This window comes from Hemiscyllium ocellatum, chromosome 43 (assembly GCF_020745735.1).
Source record: "Hemiscyllium ocellatum isolate sHemOce1 chromosome 43, sHemOce1.pat.X.cur, whole genome shotgun sequence".
NCBI lineage: Eukaryota > Metazoa > Chordata > Chondrichthyes > Orectolobiformes > Hemiscylliidae > Hemiscyllium > Hemiscyllium ocellatum.
This window is the reverse complement of record NC_083443.1, coordinates 16,355,674-16,382,452: the sequence shown is the minus strand read 5'-3', so window position 1 is coordinate 16,382,452 and position 26,779 is coordinate 16,355,674. Positions and strand designations below refer to the sequence as shown.

The 26,779-nt window shown below is 43.1% G+C and overlaps 1 protein-coding gene across 3 annotated transcripts in view; it reads left to right on the top strand.

Annotated features, from left to right (window-relative positions):
* LOC132834916 (rho GTPase-activating protein 22-like) overlaps positions 1-26,779 on the top strand; it is a 411,982-nt gene that overhangs the window by 303,475 nt on the left and 81,728 nt on the right. Inside the window, exon 1 of one of the 3 annotated variants that reach the window (XM_060854047.1) lies at positions 11,456-11,771. The exons of the other annotated variants lie outside the window; for them this stretch is intronic. Coding sequence (XP_060710030.1) covers positions 11,720-11,771 — 52 coding nt within the window. The 5' untranslated portion in view covers positions 11,456-11,719. Of the gene's footprint in view, positions 1-11,455; positions 11,772-26,779 lie in introns of those variants that run through there. 3 annotated transcript variants of the gene reach the window in all.

Below are 26,779 nucleotides of genomic sequence, written 5' to 3'. Positions count from 1 at the left end.
AGGCCAGTTCTGTGTCCAGTTCTGGTCACCCTGTTATAGGAAGGATATCATTGAGCTGGAGAAGGTTCAGAAGAGATTTACCAGGATGTTGCTGGGAATGGAGGGTTTAAGTTTTGAGGGGCTGGATAGGCTGGGATTTGAGGGGCTGGAATGTAGGAAATTGAGGGGTGACCGTGCAGCAGTTTATAAAATCATGAGGGGAATAGATAAGGTGAATGACAGGTATCTTTTCCCTCGGGTGAGAGATTTCAAGACTAAGGAGCATGTTTTTAAGGTGAGAGAAGAAAGATTTAGAAAAGACATGAGGGACAATTGTTTTTCACAGAATGGGTTGCGTGTGGAATGAATTCCAGAGGAAATGGTGTATGTGAGTACAGTTACAATGTTTAAAAGACATCTGGATAAGTTCATGAATAAGAAAGGTTTGGAGGGATATAGGCCAAGAACAGGTAGTTGGGATTAGGTTAATTTGGGATTATGGTTGGCATGGACTGGTTGGACCGAAAGGTCTTTTCCATGTGGTATGCCTCTATGACTCCACACCGGTCTCTTCCCACTCAAACCCACTTCGTCTCAGCTTTTCCTTGGATCAGTTAGTCACTATCTCACATTTATGGTGCCCATTTTTGGACTCTGACTGGTGGGGGAGAAATTACTGTCATGGTAACATTGCTGGCTTAGTAACTCGGAGGCCTGAATTAATGTTCACTGCAGCAGCTAAGGATCAGTTGTTCTTAGAATCAACTTAGTCATCAAAATTCTTCAGGAAATCTGCTCTCCTTACCCAGTCTTGCCTACTTGTGACTCCAAAATGACAGCAATATGGTTGACAAACTATTGGCATCTGCAATGAATCATTGAATCCCTATGGTCTGGAAGCAGGCCATGTGACCCATCGGGTCTACACTGCCCCTCCGAAGAGTATCTCACCCAGACCCATCCTCCTATGTTATCACTGCATTTCTATGGCTAATCTTCCTAACCTGCACATCGTTGGACTGCCCGAGGAAACCGGATAACCCAGAGAAAACCCAAACAGACACGGGGAGATTTTGCAAGCTCCACTCAGACAAGGTGGGAATTGAACCCGGATCTCTGGCTGTGTGAGGCACCAGTGCTAACCATACTGTCCAAATAAGCCACTCAATTCAAACGCATTTAGGAATAGGCAGCAAATACTTTCTCAGTGGCACCCACATCCAATTAAATTACTTATGAAAAGTCCAAACATTCCACATCTATCTAAACACTTCATTATTTTAAAGATCACAATAACGTTTCTTCCTCGTCTTTTCGAAAGAGAAACGCGCTGATTTGTCCAATGTTTCCTCAATGTCTCTAAATTCTGATACTGTCCTTATAACTTATTTTTAATCTACTGTAGTGTTTCAGAGTCATTTTTATAAAGAGGAGACCAGCAAAATGCGTGCTACCCTTAGCATGACCCTAACAGGAAACTGAGCAAGTATAACATAACTTCACTGCCTATGAATTCTATACCTTTGGAAATAAGAGCCCAGTGTTTTTCTAACAGATGGCTTACAGAGCTGCCATGTCTCTGTCCAAGCTCCAGTAAAACTTCAAAATCATTGCACTGCAACCACTTGACATTTGGACTTTAGGTCATCAATACATGTATAGAAAACACTACCATCCCCTGAATCATGAGTAGACGAGGCTTTGTGATACAAATGACATGGAAGGTCCAGGGTAAACCTTTATCTTGTGATCCGCATTCACAAACCAAACTTGCTAATGATGAATAAAATTCAGCCAAAATGCAAGTGGCAAACCTAGTGCTGAGTGAGGGCATTTGATTCTTTCTTTAAATTCATTTATGGGATGAGGTTGTCTCTGGCTAGACAGCATTTGTGGCCCATTCCTAATTGCCTCGAGGTTTGAATTGAATTGAATTTATTGTCATGTGCACCGAGGCCCAGTGAAAAGCTTTGTCTTGCGAGCAATACAGACAGATCACAGAGTTAAGTAGCATAGATAGTAACTAATAGGTAAACAGCGGCAAAAACAAAAACACAGGTACAGGCAAATGTTAAGAGTTTGTGAGTCCATTCAGTATTCTAACAACAGTAGGGTAGAAACTGTTTCGAAACCAGCTGATGAGTGTTCAGGCTTCTGTACCTTCTCCCCGATGGTGGGGGTTGTAGAAAAACATTGCCAGGGTGGGATGGATCTTTAAGAATGCTGGCGGCCTTTCCTTGACAGTGGGCCTGGTAGATGGATTCTATTGATGGGAGGTTGGCCTTTGTGATTGTCCGGACTGAGTTCACCACTCCCTGTAATCGTCTCTGATCTTGAATGATACAGTTGCCATACCACAGTGATACAGACAGACAGAATGCTCTCGATGGCGCACATATAAAAGTTGACAAGGTTATTCACCATCACGCCAAATTTTCTCAGCTGCCTGAGGAAGAAGAGATGTTGTTGGGCCTTTGTAACCAGTGCGTCCACATGAAGAGTCCAAGAAAGCTTGTTGTGGATGACCGCTCCCAGGAGCTTGACACTCTCTACTCGTTCCGCCTCTGTGCTGTTAATGTTCGGGGGTGGGGGGGGTGGGGGCATGAGTAACATCCTGCCAAGAGTCAATAATGAATTCCTTGTTTTTGCCAGCATTGAGAGCTTCGTTGTTCTCAGGGCACCATTTTTCCAGGTCTTCCACCTCCTGTCTGTAGTCTGTTTCAACGCCATCTGAGATTCGACTGATTATAGTGGTGTCATCAGCAAACTGGTACATGGCATTAGTCTGGTATTTGGCAGTCATGGGTATACAGTGAATACGTTAGGGGGCTGAGTACACACCCTGGGAGGCTCCAGTGTTGAGTGTTAGTGAGGATGGAATGCTGATGTGGAGGAGCCGATGTTGGACTGGGGTGTACAAAGTTAAAAATCACACAACACTGGGTTACATTCCAACAGGTTTATTTGAAAGTACAATTTACTTGTAAATTCTGTGTCCTATGTACCTGTCTCACTGGCTACCTGACCAAGGAGCAGCGCTCCAAAAGCTTGTACTTTCAAATAAATCTGTTGGACTGTAACCTGGTGTTGTGTGATTTTTAACTTTACCCAGAGGGTAGTTAAGAGGCAACCACATTGCTGTGGGTCTGGAGTCACATGTAGGCCAGACCTGGTAAGGGCATGAATGAACTAGATGGTTTTGTCCAACATTTGACAATGGATTCATGGTCATCATTAGACTCTTAATTCCAGATTCTCATTAAATTCAAACTCCAACATTTGCCATTACAGGATTTGAACCCAAGTACCCACAGCATTACCTGGGTGTCAGGGCTAACAGTCCTGTGATAATACCACTAGGCCATTACCTCACCCTTCCTTAGCTGTGAACATTAAGATCAAAGTCATGTTCACAAGTTTGCTCTCAAGCACTTGCCCTGCAATTTTACAAAATATTGTAAAGGCCATCAATTTTCACTGCAATGGTTGGCATTTGTACAATGATACAGCAGGAGGCCATTTGGCCCCTTTAGCCTGAGCTAAAATTAATATCACCTCACGTTTGCATGCTGTAGTGGTTTATGAATGTTAGTTGAATGTCCAGATTCGAAATGGGAGTAGGCTAACTATAAAAAAAACTGAAAGCAATTAGCATGAAAGGACTGGATTGTCACAAACATCTAACTGATTCCTTCATTACTCATCCCTTCATCCATACCAATATGGATGACCTTTTACCTGCACATTGTTGTGACCTAGCAATCCACTCAGTTGTGTCAAGCCATTTAAGATGGCAGATCACCACCAACAACCCGGTGCCACAAATGAAGGTGGTATACACTGCATTCCACACTTACCGGTGCCACCCACACCCCAAGAATTCATAACAAATATCTTTCAGGTGCTCACTCTGTTTATTTTCAATAAAAGGACATCTGTGAACACCAACAAAGGAGCGGTGCAAAGTAAATTGCACGTCAACAAATAATTTGATTGAAATTACTTGAAAATTATCGACCCCTCTCTCTCTCAGCCCCAATGTCACCGTGCATAAGTATATCAAGTGGAGTTCTATCACATTGCATAGCTAATTGTTTCGTTAACACCTTAAATTGTTTTCACATTGATTTCAAAGATAAATAAGATGCAATCTGAATTGTTGTTCCTTCTAACAGCCTTCATTTGGGCTATTTTTGCATAGCTGAAAGATATCTGTGTCAGATCTTGATGCTTTCCATTCTTAGAGAGCAAATAGATTCTCCTAAATGATTAAAATCATGCTAATGACTTGGAGGCAATTATAAATTGAGTCACACTGGAATAATGGGAGCTCCTGAAGGAGATTACTTTGTCAAGTATGGATGTTGAGGCACAGAATAACTTAGCTATTTGTTTCCTTAGCTGACCTTGAAGACAGTACAAGATATTGTGAATAGATTTCCCTAAAGATAGAGGAGAAGCGGCTTGTGAGGAATTCTTGGTAGCAGCAGAATGGAACGGTCTGTAGTCTTAATCATGGCTTCTTTGCATTCCGAGGCTTCACACAGCTTCCCTGATCATTTAAATTGCAACCACCTTCCTCCTCCGCGCATTAAGTTGAACTGATTAGGATCAGTTGCAGGCACTCGCACCCCTACTGAAGATAAAAGAAGTTTAACGGCAATCCCCATAGAGTTTGAGTCTGGTCACAGTATCCAGCAATGACTGGGAAGTTCATGATTACAGCTGAGATCTTAGTGTGTGGCCTGCTGTGTGTTTATACAGAATGGAGAAACTTAATCTGGAGGGACCGAAACGGACAGGCAGGAAGGATTTCAGTCTTTCTTCTCAGCTGTGGTTGGTAATTATCGTATTGCTGTTTGTAGGATCTTGCTGTGATTTTTCCAGGAGGCACCTTTAACGTTCTGAAAGAACACCAACCTAACATGTGCAGCAAGCAAAGAAATGAAGTTCCAAATAAACAGTTACTTACAAATGGAAATAGAAGCTACACAGTTTGGCTTTGGGATGTAAGATCAGTCTCAAAGATCCTATTGTGTGATAGTTATTTTCCCTTTTCTCAAACTTTAATGAATTTACTAGTCCAAGGATCAATGCAGTAGGATTTACCATTGTAATTGAGCTTAATAAATAATCAAACACCTTGCTTTATGAGCTCCAAAGCTTCACTTAATAATCAGCGAACATTAATTGAACCCTGGTTCACCTCAGGCTCACTCTTTTGTCAACCACCATGTTAAAGGCTGGGAATGCTGCAGCGAGTAACTCACCTCCTGAATCTCCAAAGCCTGTCCACCATCTACAAGACACAAGTCAGGAGTGTGATGGAATACTGCCCTCTTGCTTGGATGGGTGCAGTTCCACCAACACTGTCCTTACTGAAGTCCATATAGATCAGTCCACCGCTCTGCCCTCATCAATCCTCTTCGTTACTTCCTCAAAAAACTCAGTCAAAAGTTTGGGAGACATGGTTTCCCACACACAAAGCCATGTTGACTATCCCTAATCAGTCCTTGCCTTTCCAAGTACATGTACACCCTGTCCCTCCAGATTCCCTCCAACAACTTGCCCACCACCAATGTCAGACTCACCAGTCTATAGTTCCCTGGCTTTTCCTTACCACCTTTCTTAAACAGTGGCACCATGTTAGCCAACCTCCAGTCTTCTGGCACCTCACCTGTGGCTATTGATGATACAAATATCTCAGCAAGGGGCCCAGCAATCACTTTGCTAGCTTCCCACAGAGTTCGAGGGTACACCTGATCAGATTCTAGGAATTTATCCATCTTTGTGCATTTCAAGATATCTAGCACCTCCTCCTCTTTAATATGGACATTTTTCAAGATGTTGCTATTTATCGCCCCAAGTTCCATATCCAGGATGTCGTGAAACTTGAAAGGGTTCGGAAAAGGTTTACAAGGATGTTGCCAGGTTTGGAGGGTTTGAGCTATAGGGAAAGGCCGAATAGGCTGGGGCTACTTTCCCTGGAGTATTGGAGGCTGAAGGGTGACCTCATAGAGGTTTATAGAATCATGAAGGGTATAGATAGGGTAAATAGATTATGGTCTTTTTCCTCGGGTGGGGAGTCCAAAACTCGAGGTCATAGGTTTAGAGTGAGAGGGGAAAGATTTAAAAGGGTTCTAAGGAGCAGCTTTTTCACACACAAGGTGGTGCGTGTATAGAATGAGCTGCCAAAGGAAGTGGTGGAGGCTGGTACAATTGCACCATTTAAAAGGCATCTGGATGAGTCCAAGAAAAGGAAGAGTTCAGAGGGATATGGGCCAAATGTTGACAAATGGGACTAGATTAGGTTGGAATATCTGGTCAGCATGGGTAAGTTGGACTGAAGGGTCTGTTTCTGTGCTATACATTCCTGTGACTGTATGACTGGATAACACTCAAGTTTGATCTTATCCAGGATAAAGCAGCCTTTTTTTTTGACACACCATCCCTCACCTTCAACATTCACCCCCTCCCCAACTGATGCACAGCGGCTGCCACTTGTACTCTTTACAAGATACACTGCAGTAATTCCAAACCCAAGACTCCTCGAAGGACAAAGGCAGTAGATGTATGGGAACACCATCACCACACACCGTACCACCGTGGAACTCTACCGCTGTGCCTTTGCTGTTGCTGGGTCAAAACTCCCGGAGCACTGTGGATAAACCCAGCCGTGTAGACTGCAGTGTTCAAGAAGGCAACTCATGTACCTCCTTCTCAAGGGCGTTGGGGATGAGCAAAAAATACTAGCCCAGCCAGTGATGCCTGAATGAAACATTAAATAAAAATACAATTTCAAGCACAAAATTCTTTGTTGTGTAACAGAACGCTATTTTACTAATGAGTAACACAAGATAGCCACTCAACACTGGTTATAGATTATCTGTAAGTAGAAGACTTAATACAGTCTGTAGCATAAAGGGCTAATAGCTGTTTAAAAAAATGTTCACTAGTGTGTACTCTTGTGGTTTTCAGTCTCCACCTATCAGAAGCTGCTCCTGATATTTATACTCCATCAACTCTAAACATCTCTGATGTTCTAATATTACCATTCCAGTCTGAAAAACATGAAGAGCTATCGTTTGTGGTTTATAGCATTAACAGCATTTTCTTTGGCCAAGGACCCTCCTGGATCTTTATCTTCTGTTGGAGACCGACTGTCAATGCCCTGTTTAAAAGAGAGCCCTGTTAATAACGTATTGATGCAACAAGCATTTGACTAGAAAGGATTGTTTTATGGATCTGAAAAGACAGGCATGCTCTTGAAGCATTCCCTCCTGCATATATCAGGACAGATGCAAGAATACCAAAGTTCAAAGGAAACAACAATTTATATTGCATGAGAAAAGGGGTGTTGTTGGTTGGAATGTGGACCCTGATTGGTAGAGGTGTTGTCATGGAGAATGTACCAGGAACTGGTCAATGCACATGCCTTTGTTTAAATTCAAAACAGGCAATTTAACTCTGGTTGTAATGCCTTGACCAATCAAAACTCTTTACTTATGCAGTATAAATTGTTGTTCTCTTTGAAATTTGATATTCTTGCCCTTGCCCTGATTGAATGCAAGATGAAAGTCTTTGACAGGGACTTTCTTTATTTCAAGTTCTGGACGGGCAACTGACTTGCTATAACAATCTAAAACATCTCCTGTTGACAAGTCTTTAACTATTTAGGTGACATTCCTCAAATACCCTGTCATTTGATATTAAAATGAAGGAGAAGTGGGGAAGTTAGAAATATCCTGCAACTCACATTACTGCACTGTTGCAGAAATCACCCTTTCCACAAAATAGCAAACTTCACAGGAGCTGGAGCAGAAGTGGAAACTCTAAAGCTGCTTATAGATCAATGGATTACAACTGGAACAGTGAGACTTGACCAACAGTGTCCGTGACATAATATTGCAGCCCCCGCACAATATAAATGAAAAGGATATCTTTAAAGGGCATTTGTAGACATTTTTAGTCAACCTGTCCAGATGAGTTGTGACACATCTCTGGAGCAGGTGGAACTTGAACCCAGGCCTTCTGGCTCAGAGATAGGGAGACTACCACAGGGGAATGTGTAAACCAGCCCACACCATGTGGATGGTTTAACATTGTACATCCAGGCACGGCAGTGGCTACGGAAACAAAAGGCTGGAAAACCTCAGCAGATCTGGCAGTGCCTGTGAAAAGAGAAACGGAGTTAAAGTTTGAGTCTGGTATGACCCCACCTTTTAGTTTCTCCAGCATTCTCTCTCTTTCAGTTTTCCAGGTTTGGCAGTATTTTGCTTTGAAACAAAAGGTGTTTGCTCGAATTTCTGGGCTCACTTCTTAGAATTTCCAAACCCCACTGACTGACTGTTTCTGACCATGTCTGGCTGTCTTAGCAGTGTCATGGTGTTTATGGCATTACTCATACACTTTACGGTCTCCCAGTTACAAATTCCACTGCCTCTGTTAACAAAGAGATGAGTAGAGAAGACAGAAAGTGAATCACTGTAAACTGTTCTCACAGTTTGCCGTGACTCAGGAAGTATTTCCCTTATTTCCACTTGTTCCCATGATATCGTTTGGTCTGAGAACCAAGTGGAAGACTTCCTCAAAGATAAACAGGAAGTACTATCTAATACCACCTCAACAACTGTTTCATTGCTCTGTGGGTTACGGCAATTTAAGTGCACATCCATGTTCTTTCCAAGTGCAATAAGGGTCTTTGCCCCAACCATTACATCAGGCAGAGATGCTATTATAGGAATGAGAAGCAATTCAGTGTATCTGAGCCATTTCAGTAGAGCTTCATGAGATTGATTCCAGAGATGAGGAGTCTCTCTTATGAAGAGAGATTGAGCAGTCTAGGCTGTTTAGAACAATATGTTTAGAAACTCTCTGGATTTTGAAGAATGAGAGGAGATTTAATTCAGATATACATGATGCTAAAGGGAGTTGTCAAAGTAGACATAGAAAGGATGTTAGGCGAAAGTGAGTACTGCAGATGCTGGAGATTAGCGTCAAGAGTGTAGTGCTGGAAAAGCACAGCAGGTCAGGCAGCAACCAAGGAGCAGGAAAATCAATGTTTTGGGCAAAAGCCCTTCATCAGGAAGGGATGTTTCCTCGTGTCAGATGGTCTAGATTAAGATGTTATCATTTTAGGATTTGAAACCAAGATGAGGAGAAATTGCTTCTCTCGAGGGACCACAGAGTCACGGAAAGTGACCCTTCGATCCAACTCGTCCATGCTGACCAGATATCCTAAATTCATCTAGTTCCATTTGCCAGTATTTCCCATATCTGTCTAAGCCCTTCCTATTTATGTACCCATCCAGATGCCTTTTAAATGTAGTAATTATACCAGTCATCACCACTTCCTCTGGCAGCTCATTCCATACGAATCTGTGGAAAGCACTATCCCAGAATGTTGGGACACTGAGTAAAGCTGGGGAGGAGAGAGACAAATTTTTGATTAGTAATGGGTTTAAGTATTATGGAGAGTAGGCAGGAAAGTGGGGTTGAGGCCGAGATGAGATCAGCCATGATTGTATTAATTGGCAGGGCAGGCTCAAGGGCTGAGTGGCCTAATCCTGCTCCTAGTTCTTAGGAGTTAAGGAAGATGTACTTTTAGTACACAGACTAATAGAGTTGGTACAGCAAGGAAAAAGGCCATTCGGCCCATTGTATCCTTGTTGGGCATCAAACATCAATCTGTCCTACTCACATTTCTGAGCACCTGACCTGTTGTTTTGTATGCTGTAGCATTTCAGGTGCTCATCGAAATAGCTCTCGAATATAAACTAGTTCCTCCTTCTGTCACTTAGCCATAAGTGACATGAAAAGCCTTTTCAATCTTACTAGCCAAAAAAATGCTTTTTAACGAAGCTGCAGTGGTGCAAGTAGCAGATCCACCATTTACATTTGGGATCATCAAGGGATCCCAGAGACCACTCCCATCAATGGAGGGTGGGGAAGTAATTTTTTACAAACCCTCCTAAAGATTGAGGTGGCCTGTAAGAATATTACCTGAAAGAATCCACAGTAAGAATATAACTTTTTCTAATTGCTGGGAAAATGTGACTCACATCAGATTGATGACATGATGCTGAAAGGAGCAGACATTTTTTTCTACCCTTGGAAGATCTTTCATGGCCTGGCTATTCATGTCCAGGATAAGACTTTAATCCTTGGAATGTAGGAGAATGAGGGCTGACCTTGTTGAGGTGTATAAAATCATGAGGGGCATGGATAGGATGAATGCATATAGTCGATTTCTCAGGGATAGGGAATTGAAAATGAGAGGGGATAAGTTTAAGGTGAGTGGAGAAAGATTTAGGAAGGACCTGAGGGGCAATTTCTTCACACAGATACATGGAATGGGCTGCCTGGGAAAATGGTTGAGGCAGATACAATAGCAGCATTTATAAAACATTCAGATAGCTACATGGATTGAAAAGGTTCAGAGGGATATAGACCAAATGCAGGCAATTGGAACTAGCTGAGTGGGCACCAGGGTCAGCATGGACCAGTTTGGGCCGAAGGGCCTGTTTCCATGCTGTATTACTCTATGACTCTATTTACTTGGGCCAGCTCTGAGCTGTTCAGTATTTGATTATGTTTCCAAATTCCTTTAGTGTGCGTCAGGGGAGATGATGACGTCAGTGATATTATTGTTGGGCTGTTATCCCAGAGACCCAGGTAATATTCTGGGTTTAAATCCCACCACAGGAGATGGTGGTATTTGAGTTCAATAAAAATCTGGAATTAAGCGTCTAATGATGACCATGAAACGATTGCCGATGGTCAATGGCAAAATCCTGACTGGTTCAAAGGAAACTACCATCCTTGTCTGGTCTGGCCAACATGTGACTCCAGATCCACAGTGATGTCGTTGACTCTTAACCACCCACTGGGCAATTAGGGACGGGCAGTAGATCCTGGCCTGTTCGGTGATCCCCTCATCCCATGAATGAATTAAAAACAAAGGTAAGGTATCACACAAGGAGGAGAGGGGTAATACGATAACAGTCACAAGCAGATTTGCCTAGGCATGCGTTCTCCTCAAATATCCCCTTACGTTTAAAATACCATTGTATTTCTAATCAACAGGACTGTATGTAGTAGGAATAATAAATCACAAATAGCAAAAGCAGGAGGCCTAATTTTCCTGTGGGAGCCGATTGGTTTTGAATGAGTTAAAGTCAAGTCCACTGTCTGCGATTCCTCACCCTTTCCTTCCACAACCCTCGTGGACTTTTGAACGGTTTTTCTTTGCAATAGGAAACCGCATATTAATTTTTTTTGTGTGTGTGTGTCTGGCTGAAGATGAATGTGGTGTGGGGTGGGGGGTGGGGGGGGAATGAGTGTGGGAGCTTGTGACTGGTGGGGTCTGATGTCTGGTATGTGACCCACACATTGCCCGATAGCACAGACGGTGAGTAATCAGAGAAGTGCAGTGTGTGTGCTCGCAGTCTTCAGTCCCTGCACGGGAACCGTCGGGACGTTTTCCCCGTGGAGTCCCTCGCTTTGAAAAGGAGCAGGAGCTGCAGCTGAGCAGACAGCCAGCTCGCAAACTGCTCTGCCTCACACCCCACTGGGAAGCGCTCCTTTCTTTATCTGGCATCACCTCCAACAAGTCGAGAGAGTAGCTCTTCCTCTGGGCTGCTCGTTCCATCTCAGAGCCGCACTACTTCACTTCAGCAGGAAATAGAGAGAGAGAGAGAGAGAGAGAGAGAATCTGCTGTGCTGCAGACATCTGGAAAAAATGCCTTTCTTCTCTGGCAAATACATAAAAAAGAGAATAGGACTGAATGGAGGTAAGCCCTTGCTTTTGAAGGTGCCCTTTTAAATTTTGTTTGCTGTTATTAGATGGCGAATCATCGTTTGGAAAAAGAAACGCTACATTGATGCCAAATGTCAATGGCATTGTGAAGCTTGTGTTGAACTGTTTGAGGGCAGGAGTTGGCCTTTCCATTGGCAGGCTTCACAATCTGTGGATGTTTGCATATTATTCCTGGATGGTTACATGGCTTTTGCTACAGTTCTCCGTTTCTGCTCTGAAAAATCTATCAGAAAGCAGAAGAATTTTCTTTCTCTGTCTGGTTCAAGGAAATGACGTGCGTGCTTTCAAAGTTGAAAAGTTCCAGCATGGAAGGTTATGTCCTCATTCAGCTCCCTCTCACCATGACCCCCCTCCTCAGTGCATGGCCAGCACCCAGTAAAATGTCCTCCCCGTTAAATATTGACAAGACTAAAATGCTCATTCCTGGCTCCTGCCTCATAAATCTATCCTCAAAGTTGTCCAACTCTGTATTTTCCTGGCCGCTGTTTCAGAATAAGCCACATTTTTCATTACTGAGGCAACCAGTGTGGTCAAAAGCTGATCTTGTGTGACTGAAGACTTCTTTCAATTATTATCCCTGCTACATTGAGTCCCGTGGATTAGAAATACAATGGTATTTTAACTGTGAGAGGATATTTGAGGAGAACTCGTGCCTAGGTGACTGTTATCATATTACCCCTCTCCTCCTTGTGTGACACCCTACCTTTGTTTTTAATTCATTCACGGGATGAGGGCGTCACTGTCTGGGCCAGTTGAGATTACCCATTGCTTCTACCGAGTTCTATTCACCCACCTTCCATTGACCTATTTTGACTCCCAGCCTGGCAATATCTTGACTTAAAAGAAATTCTCATGCCCATTTTCAAATCCCTCCCCGCCTCTGTAACCTCCTCAAGCCGATCAACCCTCAGAGACCTCTATGTTCCTCCATTTCAGGCCTTTTGCATTTGTCCAGATTTCATTCACCCCTCCCCCCCTCCCCATCTTTGGTGCAATGGCTTCAATTGTTTCAAGCCTTTTAATTAGGCCTGAAACCTCTGGAATGTTGTCCCTAAACCTTTCAACCTTTCTCCTCTCCAAACCTTTAAATCCTACTTTTTTGACTGTCACTTGTTTCCGTGCTGCCATTGGATTACTGTCTGATTGGTCACCTGTGAAGTGTTTGGGAATGTTTTAAATGTACATTGTTTGTGTGGTTGGAGGGTTAGAATGAGGTGTAATCCTCCTGTTGATTCTGATGCAGTGTTCTGGCTCACGGATCGGGCTTGCGTTAATTTGTGCTCAGTAGCCCAAATTTAGATGATCAGCATACCATTGGGCTCTCTGGGGTGACTAGTGTGCGGTGGGGGGAATGATTGTTGACATTCAATGCATTTGTTGAGCCACACTTGGGGACATCTGGGTGAATCGATTAGCGACACCTATAAAACCGACCAAGCGATATTAAATATGAAGCGCACCAAATGCAGTGCATGATGGAACCATTGCTCTCGAAGCGGTGGTGCCCCCAGGCAGTGAAAGGGAGACCTAACCTCTGTCACTGCTCTGAAAATTTGAGGCTTGTGTTTGAAACTCACTGGAAAAGGAGACCAGATTCCTACTGGCTGCTTTCAATTGTAAGCCTTGGGGGCAGAAGTTGGCCATTCAGCCCATCAGATCTGCTCTGCCATTCAGAGAGGTCATGGCTGATCTGATCATCCCCAACTCCACTTGCCTGACTTTTCCCCATCACCCTCAATTCCCTTACTGATTCAAAATCCCACTTTCTCAGTCTTAGATGCACTTAATGACCCAGCCTCAACTACCCACTGTGGGAAAGAATTCCACCAATTCACTCCCCTTTGAGAGAAGACATTGCTCTTCATCTCGGTCTTAAATGCATGTTCCCTGAGAGTATGCTGCCCGGTTCTAGTTTCTGCCATGAAGGGGGAAACAGCCTCTCCATAGCTACCCTACCCAGCCCCCTTTGAATCTCATATATTTCAATGAGGTCACTTCCCATTTTAAATTCTAATTAGGCCCAACCCAGAACCCCCCTCTCCCCATAAGAGTGACCCTCCAGACCTGGTAATGGCCGTGGCTTATTGTCCCTGAATATCTGCAACAAATCACTGCAGTAGGCCCCAACATAGTCTAAAGGTCTTCCTAAGAGGCACCTCATAGCCCACGACACTCATATGTCCACAGCGATCATCATCAAGAATCCACTTTGTACAGAAACATAATTGCCTCAGACTGCGAGAGATCAACAGCAGAGCTGCATCTGTAAGCTCGCATTGAGCTGTGGAAAGCGATATCCTGCCTCTACATCTACCGAGGCCTCTGGAGACACACCCTGTCTTCAGATTCAAATACCACCATAATTTCAGAGACATTAAGTCTATTTCTCTGCAGTGCTGCAATTTGCATAACGGATTCAACTCCGTTTTACCTTCTCAGAAGTCACTGATTGGGCAATTGCCCAATGTCCCTTCCACTGACTTTGTCCTTCCTGGGCAAGAGCTGTCAGAATTTCATACAATTCCCTTGAGTGTCTTCAAGAGGCAACATTAGAAAAAAGAAGGCTTGCTATTAATTCCAGGAGCAGCAATTACTGTTTTATATGCTGTTGCATTGTTTTGGAACCTTGGGAAAAAAAAAGTCAAAACAACAGCAGTTTTAAAAGGGAGAAGAAAGCACATGGTGTGGTCATTGCAGGAGAGAGAGAGAGACAGAGAAAGAAACTGACACCACAGGGTATATGAATAGGAAGGGTTTGGAGGGATATGGGCCAGGTGCTGGCAGGTGGGACTCGATTGGGTTGAGATATCTGGTTGACACGGACAGGTTGGACTGAAGGGTCTGTTTCCGTGCTGTTGATCTCTATGACTACTATAAGGTGCTTTTTACAACATCTCAAAGCACTCTAAAGACAATGGATTTCTTTCTGTAGTGCAGCCATCATTTAATGTTGGAAAGAAGGCAGTCAATTTGTAACTAATAAGGGCCCCAATACAGTCACAGAATCCTAACCAGGAATTATGTTTGTGCAGTGTTTATTGAGATATTATTGACCAGGAGATCAAGGCCTGGATTTTTATGAGGAAAACACATGCTGTGCCTCTTGAAATACACACCCGACCCATGTATGACCTGACCCAGAATATTTGACCTTTCACGTAGGAATAGGGTGTGTGTGGAACGTGAGTACAGAGGCAGGTTGGTTCAGGCTCTTCACCACAGCAGTCCAGCTCCCAATGTGATTTATAGGCCCTCATAATGCAGCCCGCATCCCTAAAACATCCTCCTCCGTGCCTCATAGATCTCCCACGCTACATCCATAAATGATTCACCTGCATCCACTAGGTACAGTTTTCAAGAGACAGGCAATAGCATTGGGGAGTATTTTAAAATTTTTTGAAGAAGCTAAACTTCTAAAAATCTAATAGAACACTGAATTTCAACACAACAAACACTAGGGAGAAAAAGACTAATCACAGGAAGCATGCAGACAAACAAGAAGCCTCATCAAAGGGAAAATCTGTTATTGTAGCTGAAACCATTAAAGCTTTTGAAACTCAGTCAAGCATTCATAATTGTCACAGCTGCCAAAACAGTAGCATGCCTGAAACTAACAGATGGTGTTCGATTTCCATCTTAAAGCAGAGCACACACACAGAGGGGAGCTGGTGCCGAGATTGCTTTCAACTTTAAAGAGCAGGGGTTTTATTGTCAACAACCAGAAATACTCGTCAATTTTAAATCACTGTACAAACCATGACAGCAGGAATTTAAAAGAAACTTTTTTTTAAAGCATTACAGCTATCCCCTGCTTCTGGAAAGTTCGCTTTACGCCATTTCATTTTTACGAAAGACCTAGTACCTGTTTTCACTGACCAAAAGAAATCCAACAAAGATTTTCACTCTCATAAGAAAAGGCGAAATTTTTCCCAGTTAGATTAATGCTTCTTCACTTATCGCTATTTCAGCTTATGAAAGGTTTCATAGGAATGCTCTACTTTTGGATAGCAGAGGATACCTGTGAGTCACTTTGGACAGTTATAAAATTTGATAACAATTACACAATGGAAGAGTCAACTTAGCGTCGGACAGATTTCTACGATGATTCTCTGCATTAAAAGCATTTCTATGTTAGGGTACGGCATCTACTGATGCTATTCAAAGAGTTAAAACACACATGGAGGGGATCTTGGCGGTCAAAATAATAGTGACCCACTCAGTAGTCTTCCCCCAATGGTCATGACCTCTTGAAGGGGACATGTTTTTATAAGGCTACAACACCACAAACATGGTGCCTGGAAGCCCTCATCATGGAGAACCTCAGAGAACCAGGCAGCACAGTGGTTAGCACTGCTGCCTCACAGCGCTAGAGATCCGGGTTCAATTCCCGCCTCCAAACTCTGTGTGGAGTTTGCACATTCTCCCAGTGTCTGCGTGAGTTTCCTCCGGGTGCTCCGGTTTCCTCCCACAGTCCAAAGGTGTGCAGGTTAGGTGAATTGGCCATGCTAAATTGCCTGTAGTGTTAGGTAAAAGGGGTAAATGTAGGGGAATGGGTGGGTTGCGCTTCGGCAGGTCGGTGTGGACTTGTTGGGCCGAAGGGCCTGTTTCCACGCTGTAAGTAATCTAATCTAAAGAGATTTTGTGCATTTTACACAGCAGGTCCCCCCAGCCATTAAAAAGTCCACACAGTAATGAGTCAGATCATGAAGGCAAAGGAAAATTGTTCTCCCGAGAGAATTTTCTGTAGCATTTTGTTCCCAGATTCTCACTTCCTTTTGGAAGCAGTATGATGCCTCAGTGGTTAGCACTGCTGCCTCACAGCGCCAGGCACCTGGGTTTGATTCAGGCCTCGGGCAACTGTTTGTGTGGAGTTTGCACATTCTCCCCGTGTCTCCGGGTGCTCCGGTTTCTTCCCACAATCCAAAGATGTGCAGGTTAGGGTGAATTGGCCGTGCTAAATTGCTCATCAGTTCAAGGATGTATAGGTTAGGTGCATTAGTCAGGGGAAATGTAAAGTAATAGGGTAGAGGGATGGGTCTGGGTGGGTTACTCTTCGGATGGTCGGTGTGGACTTGCGCCAAATGGCCTGTTTCCACATTGGGGCTGGATATTTTATTCATTGAACCCCTACAGAGTAAAACCTGGCTGTTCTTCCTCCAAACAGAATCTATTCACATCCACTTGAGCATGGCACCTTCACCAATGCAGCACTCCCTCGCTGCTGCAGTGGGGATGTCAGCCTTGGCCGTCGTACTCTGGATTGGGACAGGCATCCAAAACCTTGTGACTCAAGAGGCAAGCATGCTACAGATGGAAAGAGAAAGTTCAAACCCCACTGTGGCAGTTCCCAGAATTTGAATTGAGATTAGAATGGAAGCCAGAAATAAAAGTGGCAGTGTGTCAATCTGCCAAATTGTAAAAATGCAGATGATTTCACTTTGGGTGGGAGGACACTTCCCTTACTTAGAGTGAAACCTGGTAATACCCTGGGATAATCCACAACTCCATCTGACTCCATGTGGCTGGCTCTGAACTGACCAGGCATGCTGCATAGCAGCACAACTAATGATACAGTGAGAGTTTATTTCTTCCCCAATACCAGACACTACTTTGATGGACAGAAAGTAAGACTCAGTGTTTGACTGCACCACCTGGCTTTCCATGTTATACGATGCAGAGAAACTTATCTCAATAAGCATGTCTGCTAAAGTACTAAAGTGTTATTGTTTCTCAGAGGTAAAGTTAAATGTATCTCAGGTCAGAGTTCTTCACAGATAACTATATATCTTTCCCCCACACATAACCTCAATACAGATTTCAATTAGCTTTTTCTGCATTTATCATTTTGAAAGAAAAATGGGTGGCATGTGGCTCAGTGGTTAGCACTGCTGCCTCACAGCACCAGGGACATGGGTTCAATCCCAGCCTCGGGCAACTGTCTGTTTGGAGTTTGCACTTTCTCCCCATGTCTGGATTAGATTAGACTCTCTACAGTGTGGAAACAGGCCTGACAATCCAGACCGCCCCTCTGAAGAGAAACCCACCCAAACCCATTCCCCTACCCTATATTTCTCTCTGACTAACGCACCTAACACTGTGGGCAATTTAGCATGGCCAATTCACCCGACCTGCACATCTTTGGATTGTGGGAGGAAACCAGAGGAAACCCACGCAGGCACAGGGAGAATGTGCAAACTCCACACAGACAGGCGGGAATCGAACCCAGGACTAACCACTAAGCCACTGTGTCACCCACTGCGTCAGCAGGGGTTTCGCCCGGGTGCTCCGGTTTCCTCCCACAATCCAAAGATGTGCAGGTCAGGTGAATTGGCCATGCTAAATTGCCCACAGTGTTAGGTGCATTAGTCAGGGGTAAATATAGGGTCGGGGAATGGGTCTGGGTGGGTTACTCTTCGGAGGGACGGTGTGGACCTGTTGGGCTGAAAGGCTTGTTTCCATACTGCAGAGAATCTAATCTAATCATAGTTATACCCTGGCCTATATAGCTTCCTTGTCATTATTACAGTATTCCAGCATCTGTAGAATTTTGTTCTTGTACTCTGAAACAGATTACCTACACCGTCAGTACTGTGTAATGTCTCGGTCACAGATACTCACTTATGGAGTCAGTAGTGAACACCACCTAGAATTGTTAAGCTCCAGACCTAGTTACATAGGGTAAGCACACTGCACAAAAACAGACCATGCTGTCCAACAAATCTGTGCCTTACATACTGCATATCCTTCAATTCCTTTCTCCTTTGCGTACTTTTCCGCAGTTCCCAAAATAAAATATTTATGTTATTCACCTTTACCATGTGCTGGGGCATACAACATCCTCACAATTCTCTGCATAAAGTTGTTCCTAAATTATTCAATGGATTTGTTCATGACCACTTTGTACTGATGACCCCTAGTTTTGACTTCTTCCAAAAATGGAAACATCTCCACATTTACCATTGTGAAACGTGAAAGGTTCAGAAAAGATTTACAAGGATGTTGTCAGGGTTGGAAGGTCTGAGCTACATGGAGAGGTGGAATAGGCTGGAGCTATTTTCCCTGGAGCATTGGAGGCTGAGGGGTGACCTTATAGAGGTTTATAAAATCATGAGGGGCATGGATAGGGTAAATAACTAAGGTCTTTTCCTCAGGATAGGGAAATCCAAACTAGAAGGCATATATTTAAGGTGCGAGAGGAAAGATTTAAAAGAGACCTAAGGGGCAATTTGTTCACAGAGGGTGGTGTATGTATGTTTGAGCTGCCAAAGGAAATGCTGGAGATTGGTACAATTATAACATCTGGATGGGTACATGAATAGGAAGGGTTTAGAGGGATAAGGGCCAACTGCTGGCAGGATTTAGGATATCTGGTTAGCATGGATGAGTTATACCAAAGGCTCTGTTTCCATGCTGTACATCTCTATGAGTCTTTGACTCTACCCCATGAAACCCTACCATTACATTAAAAAGCCCATTAGGTCACCTCTCAGTGTTGTCCTTTTTATAGGAGTTGGTCCCAACCTGTTTGTCCTTCCAGATAGTTCCATCAATTATCAATAAACACACATAGAATTCACTATGGAATTAAAACTGATAGTTTCAATTGGATCATGGGACTTTACTCATTACCGAAATGTAGCGTAAGAGTTTGAGTACCATCCTTAAACTTTTAATAGTCACATTAAGGTTTGCTGAGTGTACTGATAAGAACCATTGACTATGGGATCCTTATTTGGGGTTGTTAACCTGGGACAATCAGGGAGACCTGGCTGACAGATAAACACAGGAGATTCAGAGAGTCTACTCATTCTAGGGACTGGCTCTGAGCTGGCTGGTCAGAGCCCATTTTCTGAGCACGTGTAAATAAAGGGTGACTTTGTGACAGGATACCGGTCTGTGTGGAGTTATTTCATTGAAAACCTGGAACTAGAAGATAATCAAAAGAGGCTTTCTACCCTTCCAATGTGGAAGAGACTTCAAGCTTAGCTTCAAGTGGTCAATCTCAGGACTGGTTCTTAGGAGTATTGACTACCACTAACCCTTTGTATATTTTATTTAATATGCACAAGTAAACTAGGGTCACAAAATTTATAATTAAAATGAAAAACAAGGACATAAGTTCAAAAATGAACCTGAACAGAAAGGTAAGAAGATGATTGTTCTTTTAAAATATTTAATCAAATCTCTCCTGTACACATGAAAGAAAATTCAATTATGGATTTAATTATTGGGGAAGAAAAAGTCCCAACGTTATATATTTAATTCACAAGAGCCTAATCCCAATAATGAGCTTCAAACAACTAAATGACTGAAACCAAACCAAACATGTATCAAAGCGTTTAAAGCTGGCACCATCTGCAAAAAAATGCTTTTGGCAAACTGTTGCTGTTTAGCTCTCGAGCGCCACAAAGGTAATATAAATCTTGTGTCGTGAACACATCCTTTTGGTGCTTTCATGCTATGTTGTCTTGCCAAAAATGGTCCGCTTTTAATTCTCACCCCTCCCCATGTCATCCTTTAATAAGTTAAACACTGGGTTAAAGCAGACCGGTAAGTGGGAATGTTGGTTGGCAGGCACTATTAGTCAGAGCTCTGATTCATCCTGCACAGTTCATTCAGAAATGACTGGAAACATAGCTTGCTGATTAGACATATTATATATATATATATATATATATCCCTTTTCTATTAGTAGGAAGTAACCCTTTTCTCATGACACAAGGTTCTAATTCATTCATGACCTCTGCAGATGTCACTGAATGTATAAATGCGATCTCTGCCACAATACGAAGGATCAGATTCGGAAAACCATGTGACAAACGAAATTGTCCTATCCTTCCAACTCCCAAAGATAGGAGAAGCTGGTTGGTCAGGAATTTACTCCTGTAATTCATGTGTGTTGTGCTCCAGTTACGCCACCTGTAAGCACAGAGGGAGTTGCCTCTCAGAAGGAAGGAAAAGCAACTAAGGGGCAAATTCTGGATCGAGATCAAGAGTCTCATTGAAAATACAAAACTAGTCTCTTGAAGTGAGAATTCTTTATTTCTTGCCCATGTCCAGTGATGTGAGAGAGATTGGGGTGGCATGGTAGCTCCGTGATCAGCACTGCTGCCCCACAGCGCCAGGGACGCAGGTTCGATTCCAGCCTTGGGCGACTGTCTGTGTGGAGTTTGCATATGCTCCCCGTGTCTGCGTGGGTTTCCTCCACGTGCTGTGGTTTCCTCCCACAGTCCAACAATGTGCAGGTTAGGATGGATTGTCCAGGATAAATTACTAAGAGTCTTCAGGGATATGCAGCTAGGTGGATTAGCCATGGGAAATGTAGGGTTATTCGGGATAAGGTAGGGTCTGGGTGAGATACTGTTCGGAGGGTTGGTGTGGCCGAATAGCCTGCTTCCACACTGTAGGGATTCTAAATAAAAAAGGATTGGAGCATGTGCTGATTATTTCTTTCTGCAATTCATTTGCTGGGCACCAGTCTGTCACCAGAGGCTGTAATTTAAGGAACACCCCGTATCTAACCTCAGGAGCAGAATAGGTAAACATGGATGCTGGTGCCAGTTCAGTAAAATCCATTAATAGAAAAGAGAACACGCAGTCTGGAAGGTCATCATCCTGAAATGTTAACACAGTTCTGTCTCCACAGATGGTGTTGAATGGTTTCAGAACTCTCTGTCTATGTGTCAGCTTTCCAGTATCCACAGTGTTATGTGTCCGCACAGTCTAACATGAAGGCAGTAAAACAAAATCAGTTATTGCTGAGTGTTTCAGGCAGAAGTTAGATGTTGTTCATGTGGAGTCAGGCACAGAAACCCTCAGACACTACAGTAGCCACATTCCTGAGTGGGCTTTGTGTAGATTCTGTCATATTACTCATGTCAACAGAAAAACACGAGTAATAAGGGGTGAAAATAATCTCTCTTGACACATTTTAGATTTAACGCAGCTCCATCTTAGATCGCATCACCATGCTGGTGTTTTCTCTATAAAACCGCCCCTGAGCATGACTTCTATGGAATGGTGAATACCATTTCTGGAGCTGGACTCTAAAAGGCCATGACTGGGAGAGGGCTGAATACATTTCAATTCTGTTCACAATTTTGTGGAACTTGTTTTGACTTGGTGCCACACTATAAGGAAGTTGCAATGAGACATTGCCTGCCCATTTCACATTTCTGGAAAAGCACAGCAGGTCAGGCGGCACCTGAGAAGCAGGACTTCATTAGGGCTCATGTCCAAAACGTCGTATCTCCAGCTCCTCGGATGCTGCCTGACCTGCTGTGCTTATCCAGCGCCACACTTTTTGACTCTGATCTCCAGCATCTGCAGTCCTCACTTTCTCCGTTGTACGTTTCTCCCCATTTTATTCCACGCCGAGGTTAGAGGTGACCAACTTGAACAAGGATTCGTCAGGCTCCTTCACCAAGAGTAACTATGTAGTCTACACCCTTCGTTGTTACTTTCAAGTTGCATTTATTCTCTTTGTATCCTGAAAAGATGATGCAGAAAATAACCAAAGATTAATTTTGAATTAAATTTGAATAACAGTATAACCGCAGGAGGGATAATGGTGGGGTGGGAGAAGAGGGATGGTCCAAAACTGCATGGTTTACGCACACATCCCCTTTGGCTGCCTGACCTGTGTCCAGTCCTGCTCTTCTGCCAATAGCTGACAACTGTTAGAAAGAATGTCTCGAGCAATGGACAAGTGAAGCACGTCACTACCCTGGGCTGATAGGTAGCTTATATTATTCATACCACACAAGTGTCATCTAATGACCACCTCCAGTAAGAGACTTTTGAACCATCTCCTTTAATATTCAACGGCATTGCCATCGTTGAATCCCCAACTATCAATATTCTGACCATTGGCCAGATACTGAACTGGACCTACAATATGAATATGAATACTGTGATTGGGTCAGACACTGTGAATTCTGAAGTAATTAGCTCTCCAAAATATATCTGGCTAAGAGGCTTGGACATTACCACTGTGCCAAAGACCTCCAGAGTGAGAATGGTAAACAATCAAAGATGCGTACTTACAGAGATGAGCAATTAACTTCACTCGTCAAAAATTCCCACCATCTACAGGGCACAAGACTGGAGTGTGAAGGAATGCTCTCCATTTCCCTGGATGACAGCAGCTCCAACTCCACTCCAGAATTTGACACCGTCCAGGAACATACACACACATGAAAGAGATTGTTCAGTCCATTGATTCTGCCTGATATGGCATCCTCAGATCAACATCCCTAATTACCCCTAATAACCTTTCACCTCCTTGCTTACCAAAAGTCCATCTACCCCAGCCTTCAGAATATTTAAGGACTCAGCTTCAACCACCTTTACAGGAAAACCTTCAAAAACTCAGGACCATCAGTGAATATATTTCGCCTGATCCCTCTGTTTAAATTTTTATACAGCAACTCCTGGTTGTTGATTCTCCCAAAGAGGAACCTCCTCTTCACATCTACCCTGCCAAGATCCCACACAAACTTAAATAAAAACCAAAAGAACTGTGGACGCTGAGATAAAAAACAGAAATCGCTGGAAAATCTCAGCAGGTCTAGCAGCATCTATGGACAGAAATCAGAGTCACTCTTTCGGATCCAGTGACTCTTTCTCAGAACCCAGAGTTAACCCTCTCAGCTACCTCTAACTCATTCATGCCCTTTCATAAATACTGCACACAGTACTCCAGAAGTGGTCCCACCATTGCCCTAATTCCCATCATTGAACCGATCTATACCCCTCAATTTTATAAACCTCTACGAGGGGGCATAGCTTTAAATTAAGGGGAGGTAGGTATAGGACAGATGTTAGGGGTAGATTCTTTACTCAGCGAGTCGTGAGTTCATGGAATGCCCTGCCAGTAGCAGTGGTGGACTCTCCCTCTTTATGGGCATTTAAACGGGCATTGGATAGGCATATGTAGGATAGTGGGCTAGTGTAGGTTAGGTGGGCTTGGGTCGGCGGAACATCGAGGGCCAAAGGGCCTGTACTGTGCTGTATTTTTCTATGTTCTATGTTCTAAGGTCATTTCCCAACCTTCTACACTCCACTGAGAAAAGTCCCAGACCATCCAGCCTTTGTTTATCCCTCAAACCTTCCATACCTGGCAACATCCTGTTAAATCTCTTCTGAACCCTCTCCAGCTTAATAATATCCTTCCTATGGCAAGGAGACCAGAACTGGGCTTCTTCATCTATACTCATTCCCCTCAGCTTCTTTAATTTCAGATTGTTTAAATACCAGTGCTTGAACATTTGAAGTGGGCTTGGGAGCTGGAGAAAGGCCATTCAGCCCCTGGCTCCCATTCCGTCATTCAAGTTCCATCGTAGCTGATCTACATCTAAATTCTATTCACCTATCTTCTATGGCATTGCTAGGGTTGTGCTGCTCAGAAAACCCATCAATGGTCTGTGTTAGATTCATAGAAATACAGAAAACTGGAGTAGGCCATTCAGCCCTTCCAGCCTGCTCCAGCATTTCTTATGCTCATGGCTGATCTTCCAATTTAATAGCTTGTCCCCACTCACCCCCATACTCTTTGATAGATTGTTACAGAGAAGAATAAAGTAGTCAGGACAGCCTGGCAGTTTAAGCTCAGAAGAATGAGAGATGATCCCATTGAAGCATATTGAGATGGTGTAGTGTCTTGACAGGCTGTTGTTCACAATTTATTGGAGGAGAGGCAACTTTTTCAAACAGATTCTTTTAGCTTTCCTATTACTTTGCGAGACAAAGTACCACAGATACTGGAGATCTGAAAGAAAACAAAGTGCCAGAGAAACCCAGTGGGTCTGGTAACGTCTGTGGAGAGGAAAACAGAATTCAAGTCTAATATGACTCTTCTGAGGGAAAGCAGTCTTTCTGATTGGTGCCCCATTCACCTTCTCCAATATTCACTCCCTTCACCATTGATGGTGCAGGAGGAAAGTGGAATCGATCAGATCAGCTCCATTTAATTGTCTATCAACTCCTATTTATCGTGTTCTATTTCATACACTGTTGTAATTGCATTTGTCCGAAGTCAATTTTCAAATCACACCAAGATCATAGAATCCCTACAGTGTGGAGGCTGGTCCTTCAGCCCATCGACTCTGAATAGTATCACCCAGACTACCCCATCCCTGTAGCCCTGCATTTCCCAACAACAAGAAGCAGAGAAGCCTTATAATTTGATGACAACACTAACAAGCTGAGTATAACTCATACAGTTGGCATGGCAAATTGACAGAAAATGCACTGGTGTTCCTAACTACACAGCTGCACTAATTCAACACAAGGGAACAGTCTTACTACTGATGGCCCCATATGATATTTTGTACTTTAGATCTATACACGCTCATTTCCTGTGTGTTCAACTAAATCTTCTTACATGGTGTAAATGTCCAGCCCAGCATCAGTGGGTAGGATGGTGACAAAGTGACAGCAGTGTGGGCAGGACAAGGAGTAAGAGAGTTGGGAATATTAAATAAAGAAAATGTCGTTGACATTGAGAGTATTAAAATATAGCCTCAAGAGACAATGAACAAAGAAGCAAACGGATGGAGTGATTGGGTAATGAAGGTAGATGGATGTTCAGCCATTAAAAAAGGATTGAATTGTTGTGTCTCAGGGACATATGCCTGACCCAAATGCCCTTATATTCTCAACCATGTGGAATCATTGTGTGCTCTTGTCCAACTTGGTGCTGTATAGCTGTTATTAATGACGTTTAGCAACTCCATCAAAATAAAATAACGATAGTGCCCCTTACCGTCATGGTTGCCACTGGATGGATCGCGATGCCTGTGATTTGATGTGGAAGATGCAAGTAAAACTCTGGGGGTGCAGCTGAAAATAGTTTCCCCAGACCACCATTTTCTGCTCTTTGTTAGGAAGAGAATGTTCACATTGCAGATAGCTTCTGAAGTCTCGAGTGTTTTAAAGGAATAACTTAACAGGAAAATACATCTCAATTGAAAAGTATTCATAATTTTATTTCTTAAATGTTACAAAATTTACATGTCCTAAATGAGTCAGTGTTTGGTTGGAGCTGTTCGAGGAATTCAGTTTTTAAAATTGTAATCATTTTCCACTCCACAATTAACTGTCCATTAATTGTTTTGTAGGCAAGTTTCTCAAGAACAATGCAGAAAATAATTTTCACTTCACTCCACTTCAGATGTTTAGCATCCTTAATCCAAACCCCCTCTGAGTCTTTTCAGCACTTTCTACGTCTGTTCCCATTACAATTCCCCAGGTAGCTTCACCTGTGAAGTACCATGGTCTAAATCGGCCACACGGTATGCTTGTAATGGAGTGGGTAGTGTCCCTATCTCTGAGCTAGAATGCCTGGATTCAAGTCCCACTTGCTCCAGAGATATGTGTAACAACATTTCCAAACAGGAAAATATCTAAATTCAGCACAGAATGAATATTAGATTCACCGCAAATCAGGAAATCCCATTACAACACAGAATGCACTGAGATACAAGACAATTATATTATCCAGTGTATAAATGGTGGATATCCCTGGCAACTGAGGCTGCCATCTCTGGGGACAGAAAAAGATTTCAGGCTGATAGCTTTATTATCCAGATTACTGGGTAACAGGATATTGCTCTAATCAAGAATTCAAAACCAATTGAGCCCATTCTGATTAAAGTCATAACAAAAACACAAAGGAGACTTGAGACATTAACGTAAACAAGAGATGCACCGATTAGCCACAGGAATTTATAAGTTATTTTTTCAATTAGCCTGTTTGGGTACATTACGATATGTCTCTGGGGCACATGGAACTTGAAGCTGGGCCTTCTGGTCAAGAGCTGGGACACTGTCACTGTGTCACAAAAGCCTTTAAAATGGATTGCATTAACATTTAACAACAATCAGGGCAACACATTACAAGGTGGAGTAGTGAGTTTTGGGTTATCATGAGATATCATACATTGTCCAGGAAGGATATTCGATACATCATTATAATTTATT